Source organism: Elephas maximus, chromosome 9 (genome assembly GCF_024166365.1).
Source record: "Elephas maximus indicus isolate mEleMax1 chromosome 9, mEleMax1 primary haplotype, whole genome shotgun sequence".
NCBI lineage: Eukaryota > Metazoa > Chordata > Mammalia > Proboscidea > Elephantidae > Elephas > Elephas maximus.
This window is the reverse complement of record NC_064827.1, coordinates 7,717,712-7,739,430: the sequence shown is the minus strand read 5'-3', so window position 1 is coordinate 7,739,430 and position 21,719 is coordinate 7,717,712. Positions and strand designations below refer to the sequence as shown.

Sequence of the window (21,719 nt, the reverse complement as noted above, 5' to 3'; positions counted from 1 at the left end):
GCCCGGTCCTGCGCCATCCTCACAACCGTTGTTATGCTTGAGCTCACTGTTACAGCCACTGTGTCAATCCATCTCGTTGAGGGTCTTCCTCTTTTCTGCTGACCCTGTACTCTGCCAAGCATGATGTCCTTCTCCAGGGACTGATCCCTCCTGACAACATGTCCAAAGTATGTAAGACACAGTCTCGCCATCCTTGCCTCTAAGGAGCATTCTGGCCTCACTTCTTCCGAAACGGATTGGTTCGTTCTTTTGGCAGTCCATGGTATATTCAATATTCTTCGCCAACAAAACAGTTCAAAGGCGTCAATTCTTCTTGATGTAGAAATCAAAATTGACTACATCATCATCAACTTTCTTACCCAGCACAATTTCCCTTCTATCTATTGCCCCTCAAACCTTTCTTTTATGTTTCCTTTTTATAAGATTATGTTAGCTGCCACTCTAGAAAGCTTTCATTTCTTTCAATGTCTCATGATCTTTATTCTCTAGCAGATTTTATTTCTGCACTTAAGACTTCACTGAAATCTGCTTTCATTTGGATGGGCACCGCTGTCCATTTAAAATGCTATAGGCATGCCAAGGCCTTCGGCATTTAAAATCAATAGTGTTTATGGTTAAGCATTCACCTGCTAACCAAAAGTCACCAGTTCAAATCCACCAGCTGCTCCTTGGAAATGCTATGGAGCAGTTCTACTCTGTCCCGTAGAGTCCTCTGAGTTGGAACTGACTTGATGGTAACATTCTCAACAGGGCCCTTGTGGCACAATGGTTAAAGCACTGTGCTGATAACCAGAAGGTGGGAGGTTGGAGCCCACCACCAACTCTGTGGGAGAACAGACCTGGCTATCTGCTCCTATAGAGATCACAGCCTAGGAAACCCTATGGTGTGGTTCTAATCTGTCACAACGGGTCACTATGAGTTGAAAATGACTCGAGGTCACCTAACAATAGCATTCTCAATGGCAGCAATATTGCCCCAAGGGAGTGAAAATTCGTTCTTGAGGAAGAAGAAAATCTTAGATATCACAGTGGTTTGTTACCATCCAAAGCTCAACTCAACTGTATATATGGCATATCTGAGCTGTTAAATTTTCATGGGAGGTGGAAGTGATTAAGAAAAATGTCTAAAAATGCCCCTTGTAGTTGCTGTCAAGTTGACTCCAACTCCTGTGACCCATAGGGTTTTCAAATGGCTGGTTTTTTCAGAAACAGATTGCCAGACCTTTCTTCTGGGGTACCTTTTTGTTAGCAGCCAAGTGTGTTAACTGTTTGCACCACCCAGGAGCTCCATAAATGTTCCTTAGTGGGGGCAATGATGGAAAAAAAAAAAAAACAAAAAAACACTGACTTAGAACTAATCTAGGCTTTCATAGTGCTTTAGTCCATCTTAACAGGATTTACCTATGGGAAGTAAGAAAATGGAATTTTCTGACTTTTGCTTTTTTTGCTGTTTATATTTTTAACTTTTCCCACAATAAATACATGTACAAATTGTACAAGTAATGATTTTTTAAAAAGAAATTTTGATGAGATAGGTGGACAAGGACTGAGCTTAGGAGAATAGAGAAGACACATTTTCTGTTAGACAGGGTTTTTAATCTCAAATTGCTTACACACTAACGAAGTACTATGTCCACAGGGTCGCTGTGAGTCGGAAACGACTCGACAGCACCTAACAACAACATTTTACAACCAAGCGTGTTAGGCCTCAGAAAGGCTGAACGAGCTGCCCTGGGTAGCACACTGAGCCAGCCAGGACTGGAAGCCAGGTTGTTGTCTAGAGCCGTGCTCTGAAATGCTAGAGTATCCCAAGTTCCTGAGAGATTTTTCAGACTGCATATACGGCCAATTTTGTCTCTTCACCCAGGATGCTTTTTTAGCTACTGTCAAAAGGTTTGGCCAAAAAAAAAAAAAAAAAAAATGCAAATGTGTTTTAAATTAAACAGGTGGGAAATTTTCCCAAACAAGTTAAGCGTATTAAATATTCCAAAACTAAAAAGAAACAAAATATGCTTGTATTAATCAACTGTTCAGTTCTCTACAGTCAAACCTCCCTTCAGAACCTCCAATATTCCAGCTGGAAGTGGTGCTCCATCGTAAACCCAGCATATCCTCCTTATATGTTTGAAATCTATCCCAGGAGAGCGCTGACTGATGAGCGATCTTTATAAATTAATTTCATGACATCACTGAAATTTCTAGTTAATTGAGTCTAAGAAAACAATGTGTTATTAGGTGTTTTTTTTTTTTTTTTTACTCCAAATCCCTGGTAAAGAAATTCATATCAAAAAGTTCATGATTTAGCTAATGGATTCTGGCTGCTCAACGTCAACTGGAAAATTAACTGGTTTTAATGAGAAATGAACGAAATGACCTGCATTATCCGTATCTGGGATACTGGTGTACCTGAAGCAAGAACGCTCAGACAAGTGTGCGCGTGAGCGTATGTGTGTCAGATCAAATTATCTAGGGAAGAAACGTATCACTCAACATTTACAAACAACACAGAGCGAACTGCATAGCATGTTGCACATGAGAGATTGTGAGAAATTCAAACTAGGGTTGATATCTGGTTTTTCAAAGCTATGATAAAACAACAGAAGAAAAAATCAATGGTGATTGCTTCAAAACAATACACGAATCTATTTCAAATGAATATCCTAAACAGAAGGGTTTCAGTCAGGCATCAAGTGCACAGAAATCTAGGCCCTGTAAATTATAAGCTCAACATAACAATGCCAGAGGACAACCGGCAAGCTGAGCACAGGCCTCAGCCCCACGTCACTAGCTAGCGCTGAACTAGAGATATACGATTAGCAGGCAGACTTCAGTAGGAAATGGGCTTTTTTGTTTGTTTTTCTAAGAGGGACTATTTTGAGAATAGCTGAAAACACTGATAGAAAATTAAATGTAAAGTTAGTCACATTTAAACAACAACTTTGTCACTGTTTTCAGAGAAACAAGATTTATTCACTAAAGACGACTGTGTGTTTTCATGAAAACCATAAATGGGGTGCAACAATCACATGGTAAAACAAACCTGTTGCCGTTGAGTCAATTCCAACTCATAGCGACCTTACAGAACGGGGTAGAGCTGCCCCGTAGGGTTTCCAAGGAGCGGCTGGTGGATTTGAACTGCTGACCTTATGGTTAGCAGCCGAGCTCTTAACCACTGGGCCACCAGTGCTTCAACACCTTGCCGATGCCATGAATGTTATAATCCTTGACATCTAAACAACGGGGGCAGCTGAAAACCACGGTGAGGAGTGAAGGAAAGAGTTACATTTGCTCTCTGAAGTTTGGAATGTTTGTCTAGACCACGAGCAACTGAGAGTGACACCAGAATCCTGGGCTGGTATCAGAATGGAGGTGAATGAGAAGGAAGAGTGCCTGTTGATGAATGGGCGCTGAGCAGAGAAAGGATGAGGTGTACGCACCTGGAGAGGACAATGGCACCCCGGTTCACGCTAGCCCAGGACTTTAGGTTCTTCATCCCAACGTGCTCCACCAGTGTCTTTGCAAAACAACCTGCAAAATACACTGGAGCTTAGCAAATATCACATACCAAGATGTAAATCCCAAGCCCCTCCTCTGCCAGCCTGAACCTGCAACTACGGTTTAATAAAACAGCTAATAAAGAGAACTCTCACCCAAACTCTCCTAACACTAAAAATTCCAGCTGTTTTAAATAACATGCTTTTAATAACTGTGGTAAAAATATACATAGCAAAACATATGCCACGTAAACAACTTCTACATGTACAATTCAGTGACCAAAAAAAAAAAAAAAACGCGTTTTTAATACAGACATTTGGATCCAAATCCTAAACTATGTTTAACGGGAATCACTCAAGAGAAACAATGAATTCTTATAAACCCTCAGTCGGTCACATCTGCATTTCTTGGTGCTACTTAATGATTTCACCTTGATCTGAAAGTTACTCAGGAAATGAATGTCTGACAGCCAGCATGGCTGGCTGGAATGGCATTTTCCCTCGTGGGGCAATGCTCAGCTAGAAGGTGCCACCAACACAACTAGCGGCCAAACAATGACTGTTGTCACTTCACCTGGCACCTCCTTTCTACAACGCTGTAACATCCTCCGATCAAAAATACCACCCACCTCTGTCATCATAGCACAGGCAGGTCCCCGAACTGACAACGGGGCTCCGGCCCGACGACGATGACTCTATAAATCATTGCACTGAACACCTGTGAGGGGACATCTGAGAATGACAACAGCAAATTACGTGCTGTAACACTGTATATAGTACATATCGCTAACGATAACATGTACAAAAAAGACAGACAGTCGTGAGTGCAGTGCGTCGTAACTCGGACAGGCCGGGGGGACTACCTGTACTTCTGACGCCCACAGACTTGGTATATTCTCTTACTCACTGTGCCATCTCAGTGCAACTAACTCTTGGACAAAAGAGAACTTCTGAAGGCCAGGATTTAATGCGGGTGGAGGTAAGGACAGCCTATCTTGAAGGCAAACATTTTGGTCTTATAATGGTAAGTAGCCTGGGTACGTCATTCAATGATATAAACGAGCCTCCCTTCAACAAGGAAAAAAAGGAAAATTCAAACAACGAACGTGTTTTGCCTTTACAGGAGATTTGGGAAGTAGTGGGGGAAAAGCCCAGGCCCAGATGTAAGGACCTCCTGAAAGGTAAGAAGGCCTGTGGCTGTTCAGTCTTTCGTGGCACCTGCTGAAGAGGGACAGAGCTTAGCTAGGCGCATTATATTTTCCAAAGACAGCCAAAACATTATTTCCTGTCCTGTGTGCTCCTCTTGAATATTGCTTTTGTGACTGACTTGACTCAGAGTGTACAGCAAAAGTGACATCATATGACTTCTGAGGCTAAATCATGGAAGCACCACACATCTGCCTTGTTCTCTTGGGACATTCGCACTTGGCACCAAGGCACCATGTTGTGAGGAAGCCCAAGCAACCAAAGATGAGGAACTGAGGCTGTTGGGTTCCAGCAGCCCCAGAAGACTCTGCATGAAACAGAGATAAGCTCTGCCAAGCCCTGACCCAATGATTGTTTTTTTCAGACTACTAAGTTTTGAGGTGGCTTGTTAGCCAACAAGAGACAACCAAAACCACTAGACACACTCATTCAGTGCTACATGAAAATGACACACATATCAGGCCCAAACAGGCATGTTTTAGACCTGTCAGTGCATTTTAATTAAGAGCAAGGAAAAGGCAAAAAAAAAAAAAAAAAACACTGGGAAATTCTTTGAACCTGAAGAGCCAGCCAGACAACTGTTTTGAAATAAATTTAAGAATGTACTAACTTTTTAATAATGGGAAAGATGATTCGATATTTTAGTTTTTTTCAATATTTATTTTTTCAAGCAGTGTCACCTCTCACCAAAAATTAACAGTGAAAAGCAGCCCCAGCTTCCTGTTCTTAAAAGTAGACCGAGAAGTGCCAGGCGACCTCTCCACTGACTGCGCAGCGGCCATGAGAACTGCAACTTGCCTCAGGACATAAACTCTTCCAGACACGGTAACAGAAAGCCCTCACTGTTTATGCCCAGCGGGGAAAACCTTTCTTAAGGGCCAAACTAGCAGGTGTAGTCTGAATTTAGGACAGACAGGCAACTCTTCGATTAGATCAAAGATGCTGTCGTCCTCCTGACTGCTGAGTTTCTACAGAGCAGCTTTACGTTTTAGAACAATTGAAAAGCAGCAAGGGCTGGCGTACTCCTGGGCCCTGTGTATTTCAAGGTGAAACAAAGAGGCACCAGTATAAACTCTCTGATGAGGATAACGGTCGTCCGCTTATCCTTCTCCAAAAACCAGAGACAAATACCACACCTTTCAATTGAGATAAGGATACTTACAGCTGGGCCTCCCCCACCCCACTCTCGACATCCCCGGAGATTTTTTCTCTGTCAGTTGTTCACCAGTTGACCCCAACTCATGGTAACCGACATCCCCGGAGATTTTTTTCTCTTTCAGCTGTTCACCAGTTGACCCCAACTCATGGTAACCGACATCCCCGGAGATTTTTTTCTCTTTCAGCTGTTCACCAGTTGACCCCAACTCATGGTAACCGACATCCCCGGAGATTTTTTCTCTGTCAGTTGTTCACCAGTTGACCCCAACTCATGGTAACCGACATCCCCGGAGATTTTTTCTCTGTCAGTTGTTCACCAGTTGACCCCAACTCGTGGTAACCGACATCCTCGGAGATTTTTTCTCTTTCAGCTGTTCACCAGTTGACCCCAACTCATGGTAACCGACATCCCCGAAGATTTTTTCTCTTTCGGTTGTTCACCAGTTGACCCCAACTCATGGTAACCGCATGTGTGTCAGAGTAGAAGGAGCTCCACAGGGTTTTCAAGGCTAATTTTTCCAAAGTAGATCACCAGGCCTTTCTTCTAAGGCACCTCTGAGTAAACATGAACCGCCAACCTTTTGGTTAGCAGCCCAGCGCAGTCAGCTCCATCCACGGACTCCACCCCCAAGGATACGGATACAACAGCAGTTCAGGGCACTGGCCAAGCCTGCTTAGAGGTCTGAAGTGGCAGAGGAGGAAGCGGAGGGAGGGTAGGAAAGAAAATCAAAGGATTCCAGGAACACCCATTTCAGAGAGGGAAAAGCACCGTCCGGTGCTGTTGAAACACTTCCTACTAACAGATACTGTTTCTAAACACTCAACAAGCTGTCACTTGAACTTGAATGGCCAGGGTAAAGTTCAGGGAAACGAGGAATTGCTGAGATTCCACAACCAATACAAGGCAAGGTCAAGCTCCACGGCCTACCTTCTCTTGATCTCTCCTTCATCTTCCCGTCTTGCTCTATCAGCCACTTCAGAACCAGGTGTCCTGCGGGATGCTCTGCAACGTGAAGCTGCAAGAACAGATCAAGGTCAAGAACACAGGTTAATTCACACAGCTGCTTCCCCTGGGACCTGGCTGACAGTGTCCTCTACATTACCACTGCAGATAAAGACCCAGGCAAGTCTGAAGTTCCACGAGTTCAGGGCATCTTGATCCCAAATGACCACAACTGGAGGGAGTAGAGATCCACTCCGCCCCCCAGACCAAGACAAAGCTGGTCACTCTCAATGACATAGCCACTGAAGGCAGTCTACACCAAGCTTCCTGAGTTGCAGTGTGAACAGCGCCCCACACACTCCCTGAATCGCACTAACCACGTGACAGCCACCGTGTGCAGCTGTGGGTACCTCATCAGCTAGAACACTACAGCAGAGACATTAAGACCAAAACAATATTCAAGTACACGGGACTATGTGACAAGGGGTGTTATCTGAAGAGCAAGCCACCAAAGCGTCTCCTCTGCTCAACCTTACTTCTCCCCAAGGGCCATGCCGGCAGTCCTGATGGTGCCCGAGGCAGCTCCTTCTCAAGCCCTGGGGGCACTGGGCTCAGTCTCCTCCCAGAGAACTCTCACTATGCCTGCCCGCAGTCTTCCGCTGTACCAGTGTGACCTGCTCTATGAGACCCATGGCCCTGTCTCTTTCTCAATCCCACTTGTCAGGGACACTTGGGCACTCAGTACGTGGTCCTGATTTGACTCAGATTCAAACACGCACCTGCACCAAGCACTTCCGAGCACCAAGCTGTGACCCAGGTGTCCTGTCATCTTCAATCCTCCTAACCATCTGGGTCAAAGCCTGGCACTGGCTACTGGCTCCTGTGGATGAGACTCTTGGGTTTTTACTCAACAGGCATCTCCCTCCCCTGGCTTTTCTCCCTGTGGACCCCCACCTCCCGCCCTCCACTGTACGTTCTGTTCATTTCTAAGGGGTCCTCCCCCAGCCTCAGCCAGTCCTGGTAAACCATCAGGAGTCCACATGCAACTCGATCCTGAGCAGTAAAGCACTTGAGGACATCTGCCTGGAGGTTCTCGTCTCAGTCACAGGAGACACCTTTTGCTCTGGCCCTTTCCACCTACTTGGTACACTGATGTGAGATATGATGTCGAAGGCTGTGAACGTTAGCACGTGACCATAATGCAACGACAACCCCAAAGGCGGCGTGCAGGAAAGCCAGAGCCAGCTCGGACGTCACGTGGAACTGTCACCCCCCCGTTTTCTTATTATGGTAACTAAACATCTTAACGGCCACTACCAAGTACGCCCTTATTTGCAGCCAAAGGCTTCTGCACTGAAACAACTACTACCCACAGAAATGCAGTTAAAGTCCTTAGATTTGGACTAAATTCAGACATTTGCACTCAGTTCCCCGCGAAGCCTGAACAGGACTCAATGCTGTAGACCGTCATCTTTTGCCTTCCCATCTGGATTCCGGCTCCGGCACTGGGTTTTGTTGGGAAGGGCAGGGAGCCTGCACCTACCGCATCTTTAACACTCCTGCAGGCATCCTGCAGGGATTTACTGCATTTTTGAGGAATAAGTGAAAGGCATTAACTGTAAAACCGTAACCTGCTGCCGTCGAGTCAATTCCGACTCATAGCGACCCTACAGGACAGAGCAGAACTGCCCCATACGGTTTCCAGGAAGCACCTGGTGGATTCGAACTACCAACCTTTTGGTTAGCAGCCATAGCTCTTAACCACTGGGCCACGAGGGTTTCCCTGGAGGGCATCAGACTTGCATAAATGATGACCTGTCCCGACTGTAATACTGGGGACAATAAGGAAAGGTTGTTGTAAGAACAAGCTAAGTAAGAGCAGACGCACTGCCTCAGAGAGCAGCAGGAACCCCAGAAACATGTTTGTCAAGGAGCATATGACTGAGCAGGGGATAAAGGCTCCCTGGGGGCTGGCCTCTGGCCCCCAATTCCCTTGCTCACTGACATCCACTCCCAGAGCCTGCTCTTCTCAGCTGCACCCAGCTCCTCCTGCCTCAGGGCTGCTGCCTGCACTGCGTCCTCTGCCTGGAACCTTCTTCCCACCTTCATCCCACCATTCTTCACTAGTCCTCTGGGGCCCAGGCTGGCCATCACTGCTTCAGGAAGCCTTCCTGGGGACAGGCTGGCTCCCTTGCTTCTACATCCTCACAGAGCCCTTGGTTTTCCTTCAGATCGCTTATCTCCATCTTAACGTGAATAATTCTTTGTGTAAATATTTATTTGAATACTGCACCCTCCAAAGATGGCACTTTGACGCAGACCGTGCTGACCACCGTCTAGCAGAATCAGATGCATAAGTCAATGAATTCAAGACGCAAGGCGGAGTAAGAGAAGGCCGAAACAACACAGGCAGAAGCTATCAGAAGGAACAAATACCTCTGATGAGGAGAAACTAGGGGTGCTTCGTGGAGAAGGGTTCTGGGGACCGTGAAGGGGAGGCAGGCTTTCCACAGACAGGGCACAGGAAATGGTGAAACGGCAGCAGCCTAGGCTGAGGGGAGAAGCCTGGGCAAACACAGAAGGTGCGAAGCCACAGGAAATCCAAGAGAGAGAGTTCAGACACACGGGAAGAATATGCTGGGAAGACAGCCTAGGCCAATCACGGACAACAGAGAACCGGAGTACAAGGACTCTGTTCTCACTCTGTGGGCACCACGGGGTCACTGTAAGTTTCTGAGAAAGACAGTACTGCAATGGCATTATGTCTGAAGTCACAGCTTCCAAGCGTATGGCCGGCATGAGGCCCATTTCAGGAGTGTTATCGGAGCTCTCCTCGTGGCAACGTTCTCAGTGCCTGGGGACTGAGCACTGGGCATCCCTCCTGCCTGTCCTGTAATTTACCTCTCCGTCCCGGCCGCCAGGGTGCAGCTCCTCTGCTGCCAAGCTGGCGATGGCGCTCGTGGCAGGCTGGACGTCTTCAAGGGCGGATCCCAGAATGTTGGTCACCAACACACATGCAGACTTATCCAGCACCATCTCTCGGGCGTGTCCTTGCAGGTAGCTTAACAAAGCTGGGGAGATGGCCTCTAAGAGCTCACGCCGGCGGGTCTCTGTATCCTTCTTACTGTCGGAATACGTTGAATGTGGTATTAAAACCAAAAAAAAAAAAAAAAAAAAACCACCAAGCCTGTTGCTGTTAAGTCAATTCCGACTCAAAGGCACCCCACAGAATAGAGCAGAACTGCCTCATAGAGTTTCTAAGGAGCTGCCAGTGGATTCGAACTGCCAACCTATTGGTCAGCAGCCAAACACTTAACCACTATGGTATTAAGGGGAGATAAATGACAAAGGAAATAGGAGGTCTTATTATCACAAAAAAGAGCCCTGGCGGCACAGTGGTTAAGCCTTCAACGCTAATCAAAAGGTCAGCGGTTTGAACCCACCAGCTGCTCTGTGGGAGAAAGACGCAGCAGTCTGCTTCCCTAAAGATCACGGCCTTGGAAATCCTACAGGGCGGTCCCACTCTGTCCTACGGGGTCACTGTGAGTCACAATTGACCCAGCAGCAACAGGTTTATTTTCACAAAAAGCTCCGTGAGTTCGTGCTATGCACACCACTAATGGAGGACCTGAGAGAGGAGCGGGCTCAGGCCGTTCTAGCTGCTCCCACCTGTGTGCGTTTCCGTCACCTTTCTGCAGAACTTCGATGATTTCTCTCACCGTGTGTGCGGGATCTCTGGGGCTCAGTAAATATAACAGCACCTTCCTTCCATACTTGTCATTTACTATGTTGGGCAAGGAGCTGATAATTTCCTGTAAAGGGAGAGAAACAAAAAAGTCATCTACACCTACACCCTCAAAATGAAGTACCCTGGGGTTCCAACGGCACAGAAGCACACATCCTGAACTGTCTCCCCCGGGGTGCTTCCTGGGAAATCTGGTGGCTGGCTCTGAAATCCTCTCATTAAAGCCCAAAGAGGTTTACACTTGGAACTGAGTCGACCCTCTTCAGTGGCAAGCATTACTGGGCAATCCATTTACATTGGACTGGCCAAGCCCAAGGACTTAAGAAAACATTTAAAGGCGTCATCTTCATTCACAGTGACCGGTATTCCTCAGGCCACTATTACGAGGGACACTGCTTGCTGGGGTCCCTAAGCACACAGTTAATTTGCAGCTGCAGCTAAACGCTGCACCAGGCGGTGAAGACCGTTCCCCTTAGGATTCCCCGCTGAGATGTATGTGAAGGGAGATAAAGGAACTCTGTTAAACCGAACAAGTGGAGAGAGGCTTTCAAGTTAGGGTGTGCATTCACAGCTGAGGCAGGCTGCGGGGGGAGCCGTGCCATGAAAGACAAGAGCTGCGCGGGGAGGGGAGCCAAAGCCAGGAAGGCTCCACTGACCGGGTTCCAGCAAGGCCCTATGACATTTTCATTCAGTTTACCCCAGAACAGTAGCCCCTCTGTTGGCTGTGTGAATTTCAGTGACAATGGCAATGTCGTCCCCACCCCGACTGGGCTCCCCTATAAATTAGCTGATGTTTTCAAAGACAGAAACGTCACTGTTTAAAAATGCCCTTCTTCTTACTACGGAATATGCGACAGAAAAATCACCGGTTTGTCTTACTGTCCTCTGACCTTTCCAGTCTGCAGCGAACAGGACACGTCATCAGGGCCAAGGACAGTGAGGGAAACCTGCGACGAGATGGACTGGCACCGTGGTGGCAAGAATGGACTCAAAGGTACCAACGATCATGAAGATGGCAAAGGACCAGGTCGATGTTTCTCTTGGCTACACGTAAGGTCGCTTCCGGGTGGAGCCAACTCAAAGGTAACTGACAAGGGCATTCCTATTTCTTATCACAAACATTAGAGGCACTGAAGCGCATGTATGTTTGAGCAGCATGGGCTCTTTACAGCCGGCTGGTGGAGCCCCTGGGTGGTACAAAGGGTTAAGCGCTTGAGTACTACCTGAAAGGTTTGTGGTTCAAAACCACCCAGGGGCACCTCAGGAGACAGGCCTGGTGATCTACTTCCAAAAGGTCACAGCCTTGAAAACCCTATGGAGCAGTTCTACTCTGCACACATGGGGTCACCATGAGCCGGGATTGACTCGATGGTAACTAACAGCAGGGCCACAGGAAGATTTCATTCAGTCCACCTCCCCAGGTTTGCAGACGATGGATTCGCAGAGCAGAGAGGTGACCTGCCAGAGGATGACAAGTATCAGTGGCAGGACTCAGACCAGTCCTGGTCCCCTGATTCCAAATCCCATCTCTTTCAAATAAAACATAGGCCCTCCTCTTAAGGGAAGAGATTCTCTAGGAAATGACGTACTAGAATTTGCTATTCTCCTAAACCCGCTAAAACCCACTGCCGTGCAGTTGATTCCTACTCACAGCGACCCTACAGAACAGAGTAGAAATGCCCTGTAGGGTTTCCAAGGCTATAATCTTCACAGAAGCGGACTGCCACAACTCTCCCAAAGATCAGCTGGTGGGTTTGAACTGCCGCCCTTTCGGTTAACAGCCAAGCTCTTAACCACTGTGCCACCAGGGCTCTATTATCATAAGCACCCGTTTATTACAATGAGATCAGTAATTTTTGTCCAAGGAACCAAGCTAAAAATGATCGGTCGTCAACCAGGGGATTGTGACACAGCAAAATAAGCAACTCTAGCCTCCACACACCACACCTATTCTATTTCTTCTTCTTTTAAAATCCCAGGTTCCCTCGTTTTTGCACAAAATTATATTAATAATTAGGACTTACAATTAGGAACTGACAGTCTACTTCCAAACATCAGTCAATGAAAACCTATAGATCACAGAGCTTGATCCACAACCAGCCACAGAAACAGCACAGGACCGGGCAGCGTTTTCTTCTGTTGTGGTGGGGTCCCCCCGAGTTGGGGCTGACCTGATGGCAGCTAACAACAACAACAACACATCTTGTTAAGTGCTTCCTAGGAGCCGGATGCTACGCTGACAGCTGTACACCGATCATCTGAAACAATCTTCATGATACCATGAGGTAGGTACTACAGTTTTGTCATTTTGCAGGTAAGAACCATGAGGCTCAGATAAGGAAAGCAACTTGTCCAAGGTCACTGACCCAGAACGTGGCAGAGCCAAGATATGCTCCCCTCTTCCCACGACTCCTTAAACTTAAACTTCTGAAGAAGCTTAAGGTCCAAGTATAAAGATTTCTACATAAAACCTAAAGGACAGCAGAGAAAAGGTGCAATAGATCTGACCACCTCAAAAAGAATTCATCATTTCAACTACCCAGAGGGCAAAGAGCTTAAAATTTCAGTCATAAAAGGAAAGACGGAAAGAAAGAATGGGCAGGCTTATTATAGGGTAGGGAATTCTTTTGTAATCCCAAAGGAGATGACCCTCAAAGTGGGCTCAATATATTTGTTTTTGATAATGAACTTTTTAGTGCCACAAATACATGTTACTTTGAGTGTAGCTTTTTCTATTTTCGGTTTCACCAACTCATAAAAGCAGACAGACACTTTAATTTGTTGTCCAATCTGTGAATTTGTTAAGAGAGAAGGGTGCGAACAATACATTTAAAAAAACCCTATTGCCAGCAAATCGATTCTGACTCATAGCAACCCTATAGGACAGTGTAGAACTGCCCCATAGGGTTTCCAAGGCTGTAATCTTTACGGAAGCAGATTGCCACATCTTTCTTCTGTGGCGCAGCTGGTGGATTTGAACCATCGACCTGTTGATTGGCAGCCAAGTGCTTAACCACTGTGCCACCAGGGCTACTTGGAATGATACACAGCTTGGGCCAAAAACAAACAAAACAACTTGGCAATCTTTAAAAATACCACTCTAGAGTTTGAGAGAGGTGTGCCCAAGATGGCGGAGTAGTCAGATGCATCTCGTGATCCCTCTTACAACGAAGACACAAAAAAACCAAGTGAAACGATTATATACATGACAAGCTAGAAGTCCCAAACATCAAAGGCAAAGTTAGAAATCGGACTGAGCAGCAGGCGAAAGGAGAGATGGTTCAGAAGTGGCAAGGAGTTGCCAGACCTCACTTGGCGAGAACCAGCGCCCCTCAGGCACGATCTCCTGGAGCAACCGCGGCGGGGCTGATGGTAGCGTTTGGGACGCGGTTTCCTCAGGAAGAGACGGTGAGTCACACAGGTTACTCACACCTCCAGAACCAGAGAAGAACAGCGCTTTGGTAAAAGCCAAGTACTTGCATTTATTTTGCCATGACTCCAGCCGCCAAGCCTGCTTTATTGGCTGTAGATTTCCCTGGGCCTGAGATAGGTCCTGCTGTGAACCCTGAGCCATTCTGGCCATTCTCCCCGCCTTGAAGAAGGAATAAATTAACAATTGGGGGAAAAGATAATCTGCCAGCTCCACTAAGCTGGGGAGCTCAGGACAGAAGTGGCTTCTGTCCAGGCACAAACAGTCTGCTGACTCTGAATACCTTTCACCCCTGCACGGGCTTGTGTGGGCCCATTTCAATAGATCAGGCCCTTCTTACTGCAACAGTGTATGTGCTTCAGGTCTCACTTCAACTGTTTTAGCTGTGTGGTGGAGAGGTGGGTTTTTGATGTTTGACACCACTTTCTCTATTAAACACGGTTCTCACATATCCACATCAGTGGCCTGAGGACTGTTGGCTCCACTCAAGTCACACAGTCACCTGCGACAGGGGTCCAAGGATAAGTGGTGCCTCCCAGTCCTTACCACCAAAAGCACTGGATACCCATGGTCTGGCTACAAAACCCACCCACCTGTGCGCTTTAGGAAACAGGGACATACTTTCCTCACAGACACTAAGGGAACGGTTGTCAGCCCCCTGCCTTGTTCAGAGTGTGACACCCCACTCCCCGCTGTAACCAGATACCTGTGCCTACACCAATCACCCCTGCCCCTGTAAGACTGTAGGACAGAGCCTGTACCACACACTTGATGACCAACTACCTGGACACCTGAGCTGAATCCATACAAGAAAAGTGAATGGACTCCTGGGCTCATATATGTGGTAACAGCTCTAGCTACAGATAGGACGTTAGAGCTTCAAAGAAGCAAATAATCAAGCTAGCTCAAGCAGCCTATTTAGGCAAATCAAACAAAACAAAGCAAGAAGCTAGGATGCAGTAAGCAAACATAAAATAATACAATAACTTATAGCTGGCTCGGAGACAAGTCAATATCAAATCACATAAAGAAGCAGACCACAATCACATCAACAAGCCCTCAAAACAAAGAATCAAAGAATCTTCCAGATGAAGATGTATTCCTGGAATTACCAGATGTAGAATATAAAAGATTAACTTACAGAACTCTTCATGAGATCAGGCAAAATGCAGAACAAGCCAAAGAATACACAGATAAAGCAGGTGAAGAAATTAAAAGGGTTATTCAAGAACATGAGGAAAACTTTAACAGGCTGTACGAATCCACAGAGAGACAGCCATCAGAAATTCAAAAGATTAACAATAAAATTACAGAATTAGACAACTCAATAGAAAGTCAGAGGAGCAGAATTGAGGAAATGGAAGGCAGAATTAGTGTGACTGAAGCTAAAACACTTGGCAGCAACATATTTGAAGAAAAATCAGATAAAAGAATTAAAAAAAAAATGAAGAAACTCTAAAAATCATGTGGGACTCTATCAAGAGAAATAATCCACAAGTGATTGGAGTACCAGAACAGGGAGGGATAACAGAAAATACAGGGAGAACTGTTAAAGATTTGTTGGCAGAAAACTTCCCTGATATCGTGAGAGATGAGAAGATACCTACCCAAGATGCTCAACGAACCTCACATAAGGTAGATCTCAAAAGTAACCAAGACAAGTTATAATCAAACTTGCCAAAACCAAAGACAAAGAGAGAATTTTAAGAGCGGCTAGGGATAAAAAGTCACCCACAGAAGAGAGTAAATAAGAATAAGCTCGGACTACTCGGCAGATCCCATGCCACAAGAAGGCAATGGGATGACATATGAATAACTGAAGGAAAAAACTGCCAGCCAAGAATCATATATCCAGCAACACTGTCTCTCAAATATGAAGATGAAATTAGGACATTTCCAGATAAACAGAAGTTTAGGGAATTTCTAAAAACCAAACCAAAACTACAAGAAATACTAAAGTGAGTTCTCTGGTTAGAAAATCAATAATATCAGATATCAACCCAAGACTAGAACACAGGACAGAGCGACCAGATATCAACCCAGATAGGCAAATCACAAAAATAAATCAAGATTAAAAAATGCTCAAAACAGGGAAACAGTGATGTCATTATGCAAAAGATGACAACATTACAACAATAAAGAGGGGCTAAAAAATGTAGTCACAGATCTTTCACATGGAGAGGAAGTCAAGACGATATAAAGAAATAAAACTTTGGTTTAAACTTAGAAAAATAGAAGTACATATTAAGGTAACCACAAAGGAGACCAAGATTCCTACACATCAAAATAAAATACAAGAAAAATATAAATACTCAGCAAAAACAAAACAACAACGAATAAGAGGAAAAGACAATATATAAACTACTCAGCATAAAAAATTACGTGGAAAAAAAGAAACTGTCAACAACACACAAAAAAAGACACCAAAATGACAGGACTAAACTCATACCTATTCATAATTATGCTGAATGTAAATGGATTAATGCACCAATGAAGAGACAGAGGGGGCAGAATGGATAAAAAAACACGATCCATCTATATGCTGCCTACAAGACCTAAAGACACAAACAAAAAATCAAACGATAGAAAAAAATATATCAAGCAAACAACAATCAAAAATCAGCAGGAGTGGCAATATTAATTTCTGACAAAATAGACTTTAAAGTTAAATCCACCACAAAGGATAAGGAAGGACACTATATAATGATTAAAGGGACATATATTAGGAGGACATGACCATATTAAATATTTACGCATCCAATGACAGGGTTGAAAGATACATAAAACAAACTCTATCAGCATTGAAAAGTGAGACGGACAGCTCCACAATAATAGTAGGAGACTTCAACACACCACTTTTGGTGAAGGACAGGACATCCAATAAGAAGCCCAATAAAGACACGGAAGATCCAAATACCAACTTGACCTCACAGACACATACAGAACATTCTACCTAACAGCAGCCCAGTATACTTTCTTTTCCAGTGCACATGGAACACTCTCTAGAACAGACCACACATTAGGTCATAAAGCAAGCCTTAGCAGAATCCAAAACATCGAAATATTACAAAGCATGTCCTCTGACCATAAGGCCACAAAAATAGAAATCAATAACAGAAAAAGCAGGGAAAAGAAATCAATCACTTGGAAACTGAACACTATCCTGCTCAAAAATGACAGGGTTATAGAAGACATTAAGGATGGAATAAAGAAATTCATAGAATCCAATGAGAATGAAAACACTTCTGATCAGAACCTTTGGGACAGAGCTAAAGCAGTGCTCAGAGGTCAATTTACAGCAATAAATGCACACATCCAAAAAGAAAGGTACAAAATCAAAGAACTATCCCTACAATTTGAAAAAATAGAGAGCAACAATAGAAACCCTCAAGCACCAGAAGAAAGCAAATAATAAAGAGCAGAATTAAATAGAGAAAAGAAAAACTGAAAGAGTTAACAAGACCAAAAGCTGGTTCTTTGAAAAAATTATCAAAATTGATAAATCACTGGCCAAACTGACGAAAGAAAAACAGAAGAGGAAGCAAATAACCCAAGTAAGAAATGAGATGGGCAATATCACAATAGGCCCAAATGAAATTAAAAGAATCATATCAGATTACTATGAAAAACTGTACTCCAACAAATTTGAAAACCTACAAGAAATGGATGAATTTTTAGAAACACACTACCTACCTAATCTAACACAGAGGTAGAACAACTAAATAAATCCATAACGAAAGAAGACACCAAAAAGGTAACTAAAAAACTCCCAACAAAATAAGCCCTGGCCCTGAGGGCTTCACTGGAGAGCTCTACCAAACGTTCAGAGAAGAGTTAACACCACTACCACTAAAGGTATTTCAGAGCATAGAAAAGGACGGAATACTCCCAAACTCATTCTATGAAGCCACCATATCCCTGATACCAAAACCAGGTAAAGACACCACAAAAAAAAAAAAAAAAAGAAAATTACAGACCCATATCCCCCAAGAACTTAGAGGCAAAAATCCTCAACAAAATCCTAGCCAATGGAATTCAACGGCATATCAAAAAAATAATTCACCATGACTAAGTGGGATTCATACCAGGCATGAAGGGATGGTTCAACATTAGAAAAACAATCAATGTAATCCATATAAATAAAACAAAAGAACCACATGGCCTTTTCAATTGATGCAGAAAAGATATTTGACAAAGTCCAACACCCATTCATGATAAAAACTCTCAGCAAAATAGGAATAGAAGGAAAATTCCTCAACATAATAAAGGGCATTTATACAAAGCCAACAGAGAACATCATCCTAAATGGAGAGAGTCTGAAAGCATTCCCCATGAGATCGGGAATCAGATAAGGATGCCCTTTATCCCCACTCTTATTCAACGTTGTGCTAGAGGTCCTAGCCAGAGCAATTAAGCTAGATAAATAAATAAAGGACATCTAGAGTGGTAAGGGAGAAGTAAAAGTATCTCTATTTGCAGATGACATGATCTTATACACAGAAAACCCTAAAGAATCCTCAAGAAAACTACTGAAACTAATATAGGAGTTCAGCAGAGTATCAGGATACAAGATAAACATACAAAAATCAGTTGGATTCCTCTATATCAGCAAAGAGAGAGACAAACAGGAAATCACCAAATCAATACCATTTACAACAGCCCCCAAGAAGATAAAATATTTAGGAATAAATCTAACCAGAGATTTAAAAGACCTATACAAAGAAAACTACAAGACACTACTGCAAGAAACCAAAACAGAACTACGTAAGTAGAAAAACATACCTCGCTCATAGATAGGAAGACTCAACATTGTAAAAATGTCTCTTCTACCAATAGCGATCTATAGATTCAATGCAATTCTTATCCAAATTCCAATGACATTTTTTAGTGAGATGGTGAAACAAATAACCAACTTCATATGGAAGGGAAAGAGGCCCTGGAGAAGTAAAGCATTACCGAAAAAGAAGAACAAAGGGAGGTCTCAGGCTACCTGATTTTAGAGCCTATTATACCAGCACAGCAGTCAAAACAGCCTGGTACTGTTACAACATCAGATACATAGGCCAATGGAACAGAATTGAGAATCCAGACATAAATCCATCCACATATGTGCAGTTTGTATTTGTCAAAGGTGCAAAGTCAGTTAAATGGGGGAAAAGACAGTCTCTTTAACAAAAGGTGCTGGCATAACTGGATATCCATCTGCAAAAAAATTAAACAAGACCCATACCTCACGCCATGCACAAAAACTAACTCAAAATGGATCAAAGGCCTAAATACAAAATCTAAGATGATAAAGATCATGGGAGAAAATATAGGTAGAACGCTGAGAGCCCTAATACATGGCATAAACAGTATACGAAATGTTACTAACAATGCAGAATCGCCAGAAGAAAAACTAGATAACTGGGAGCTCCTAAAAAATCAAACAGCTATGCTCATCCAAAGACTTCACCAAAAGAGTAAGAAGACTACCTACAGACTGGGAAAAAGTTTTTAGCTACGACATTTTCGATCAGTGTCTGATCTCTAAAATCTACGTGATACTGCAAAAATTCAACGACAAAAAGACAAATAATCTAATTAAAAAATGGGCAAAGGATATGAACAGACATTTCACTAAAGAAGACATTCAGGCAGCTAACAGATATGTGAGGAAATGCTCACAATCACTAGCCGTTAGAGAAATGCAAATCAAAACTGCAAAGATACCATCTTACTCCACCAAGTCTGGCATTAAAAAAAAAAACAAACACAAAATAATAAATGTTGGAGAGGTTATGGAGAGACTGGAACACTTATACACTGCTGGTGGGAATGTAAAATAGTACAACCACTTTGAAATCGATTTGGCACTTCCTTAAAAAGCTAGAAATAGGAGTGTCATAAGATCCAGCAATCTCACTCCTTGCAATACACCCTAGAGAAATAAGAGCCTTTACACGAACAGATATATGCACACCCTTGTTTACTGCAGCACTGTTGACAACAGCAAAAAGATGGAAGCAACCAAGGTGCCCATCAACGGATGAACGGATAAATAAATTATGGTATATTCATACAATGGAATACTACACATCGACAAAGAACACTGATGAATCTGTGAAACATTTCATAACATGGAGGAATCTGGAAGGCATTATGCTGAGTGAAATTAGTCAGTTGCAAAAGGACAAATATTGTACGAAACCACTATTATTAAGAACTCAAGAAACAGTTTAAACACATTAGGAAAAGGAGTATTTACCATTTTAGGTAGTAGACAAGAACTATTTTAGGTGAAGGGAAAGACAACACGCAATACAGGAGAGGTCAGCACAACCGGACTAAACCAAAAGCAAAGAAGTTTCCTGAATAAACTGAACACTTCAAAGGCCAGAGTAGCAGAGGCGGGGGTCTGGGGACCATGGTGTTTCAGGGGACATCTAAGTCAACTGGCATAATAAAATCTATTAAGAAAACATTTTGCATCCCACTTTGGAGGGTGGCGTCTGAGGTCTTAAATGCTAGTAAGCGGCCATCTAAGATGCATCATTTGGTCTCAACCCACCTGGAGCAAAGACATAAGGTAATTATGAGCCCAAAAGGCAGAAAGGGCCACATCAATCAGAGACCATATCAGCCTGAGAGCAGCCCAGCTACAGCTGATGACTGCCCTGACAGGGAACACAACACAGAACCCCTGGTAGAGCAGAACAGTGGGATGCTGACCTCAAATTCTTATAAAAAGACCAGACTTAATGGTCTAACAGACTAGAAGGACTGTGGAAGTCATGGTCCCCGGACCCTCTGTTAGCCCAAGACAGGAACCATTCCTAAAGCCAACTCGTCAGACGGGGATTGGACTGGATTATAAGATAGAAAATGATACTGGTAAGGAGTGCGCCTCTTGGCTCAAGTAGACACATGGATTATGTGTGCAGCTCCTGTCTGGAGGGTTGATGAGAAGGCGGAGGGGGTCAGAAGCTGGCTGAATGGACACGGGAATACAGGGTGGAGAGAAGGAGTTGCTGTCTCATTAGGGGGAGGGTAATTAGGAGTATTAGGAGTATATAAACCACCAAACCCACTGCCGCTGAGTCGATTCCGGCTCATCGCGACCCTATAGGACAGAGGAGAACTGCCCCATAGAGTTTCCAAGGAGCGAGGATCATGGGCTTGGGATCCCAGCAAAAGTGAATACCAGCAGTAGAGACTCAATCTTATAGGTTTTCTGCTTAGCGTTTTCCCCTTGCAAGAATTATCTCAGACAGAACCACCCCAAAGCCATCTAGTTGTAATTTCTTATTATGCTCTAAAGCAGGTATGTGAACAGATGACAAATCACAGGAAGAACAAACGGCTTCCCTCATGAAGATGTCTTTGGTGAGCTCTGACCTGGTACTGACCCCCTGCCAGATTCCTGGCACTCTTGTTTGGCCAATCCTCTTTTAAAAAGGAAAGGTAAAGGCCAAAGTCAAAGGTGCACACAGGAAGCAGAGTCAGAGTGCACGTGCACCTTGGGTGCACTGCAGTAACGCAGGAAACACCACATGCACAGAGCTGAGCCTGGGTGCATGCAACTCCATGTAGGCGGTGTGTGAGGACAAACGGGAACGCAGACTGGCCTGAACCTTACAGAGCTAAAATCTGTGGCAAGAGGCAAGACAAACTTAACCAAAAGCTAAAAATAAAAGATTTAAATAATGGCTCATAGCAGAAGTTTAGAGGATAACATTCTTTTTGCATCATTAGTCACAAAGT

At 44.1% G+C, this 21,719-nt stretch overlaps 1 protein-coding gene across 1 annotated transcript in view; it reads right to left on the bottom strand.

Moving 5' to 3' along the window:
- Positions 1-21,719, bottom strand: part of PUM3 (pumilio RNA binding family member 3) — a 63,428-nt gene that overhangs the window by 7,118 nt on the left and 34,591 nt on the right. The window contains exons 14-17 of the mRNA XM_049897292.1: positions 10,471-10,613; positions 9,703-9,925; positions 6,787-6,874; positions 3,438-3,528 (exon numbers count right to left, since the gene is read on the bottom strand). Of these exons, the coding sequence (XP_049753249.1) occupies positions 3,438-3,528; positions 6,787-6,874; positions 9,703-9,925; positions 10,471-10,613 (545 nt within the window). The remainder of the gene's footprint in view (positions 1-3,437; positions 3,529-6,786; positions 6,875-9,702; positions 9,926-10,470; positions 10,614-21,719) is intronic.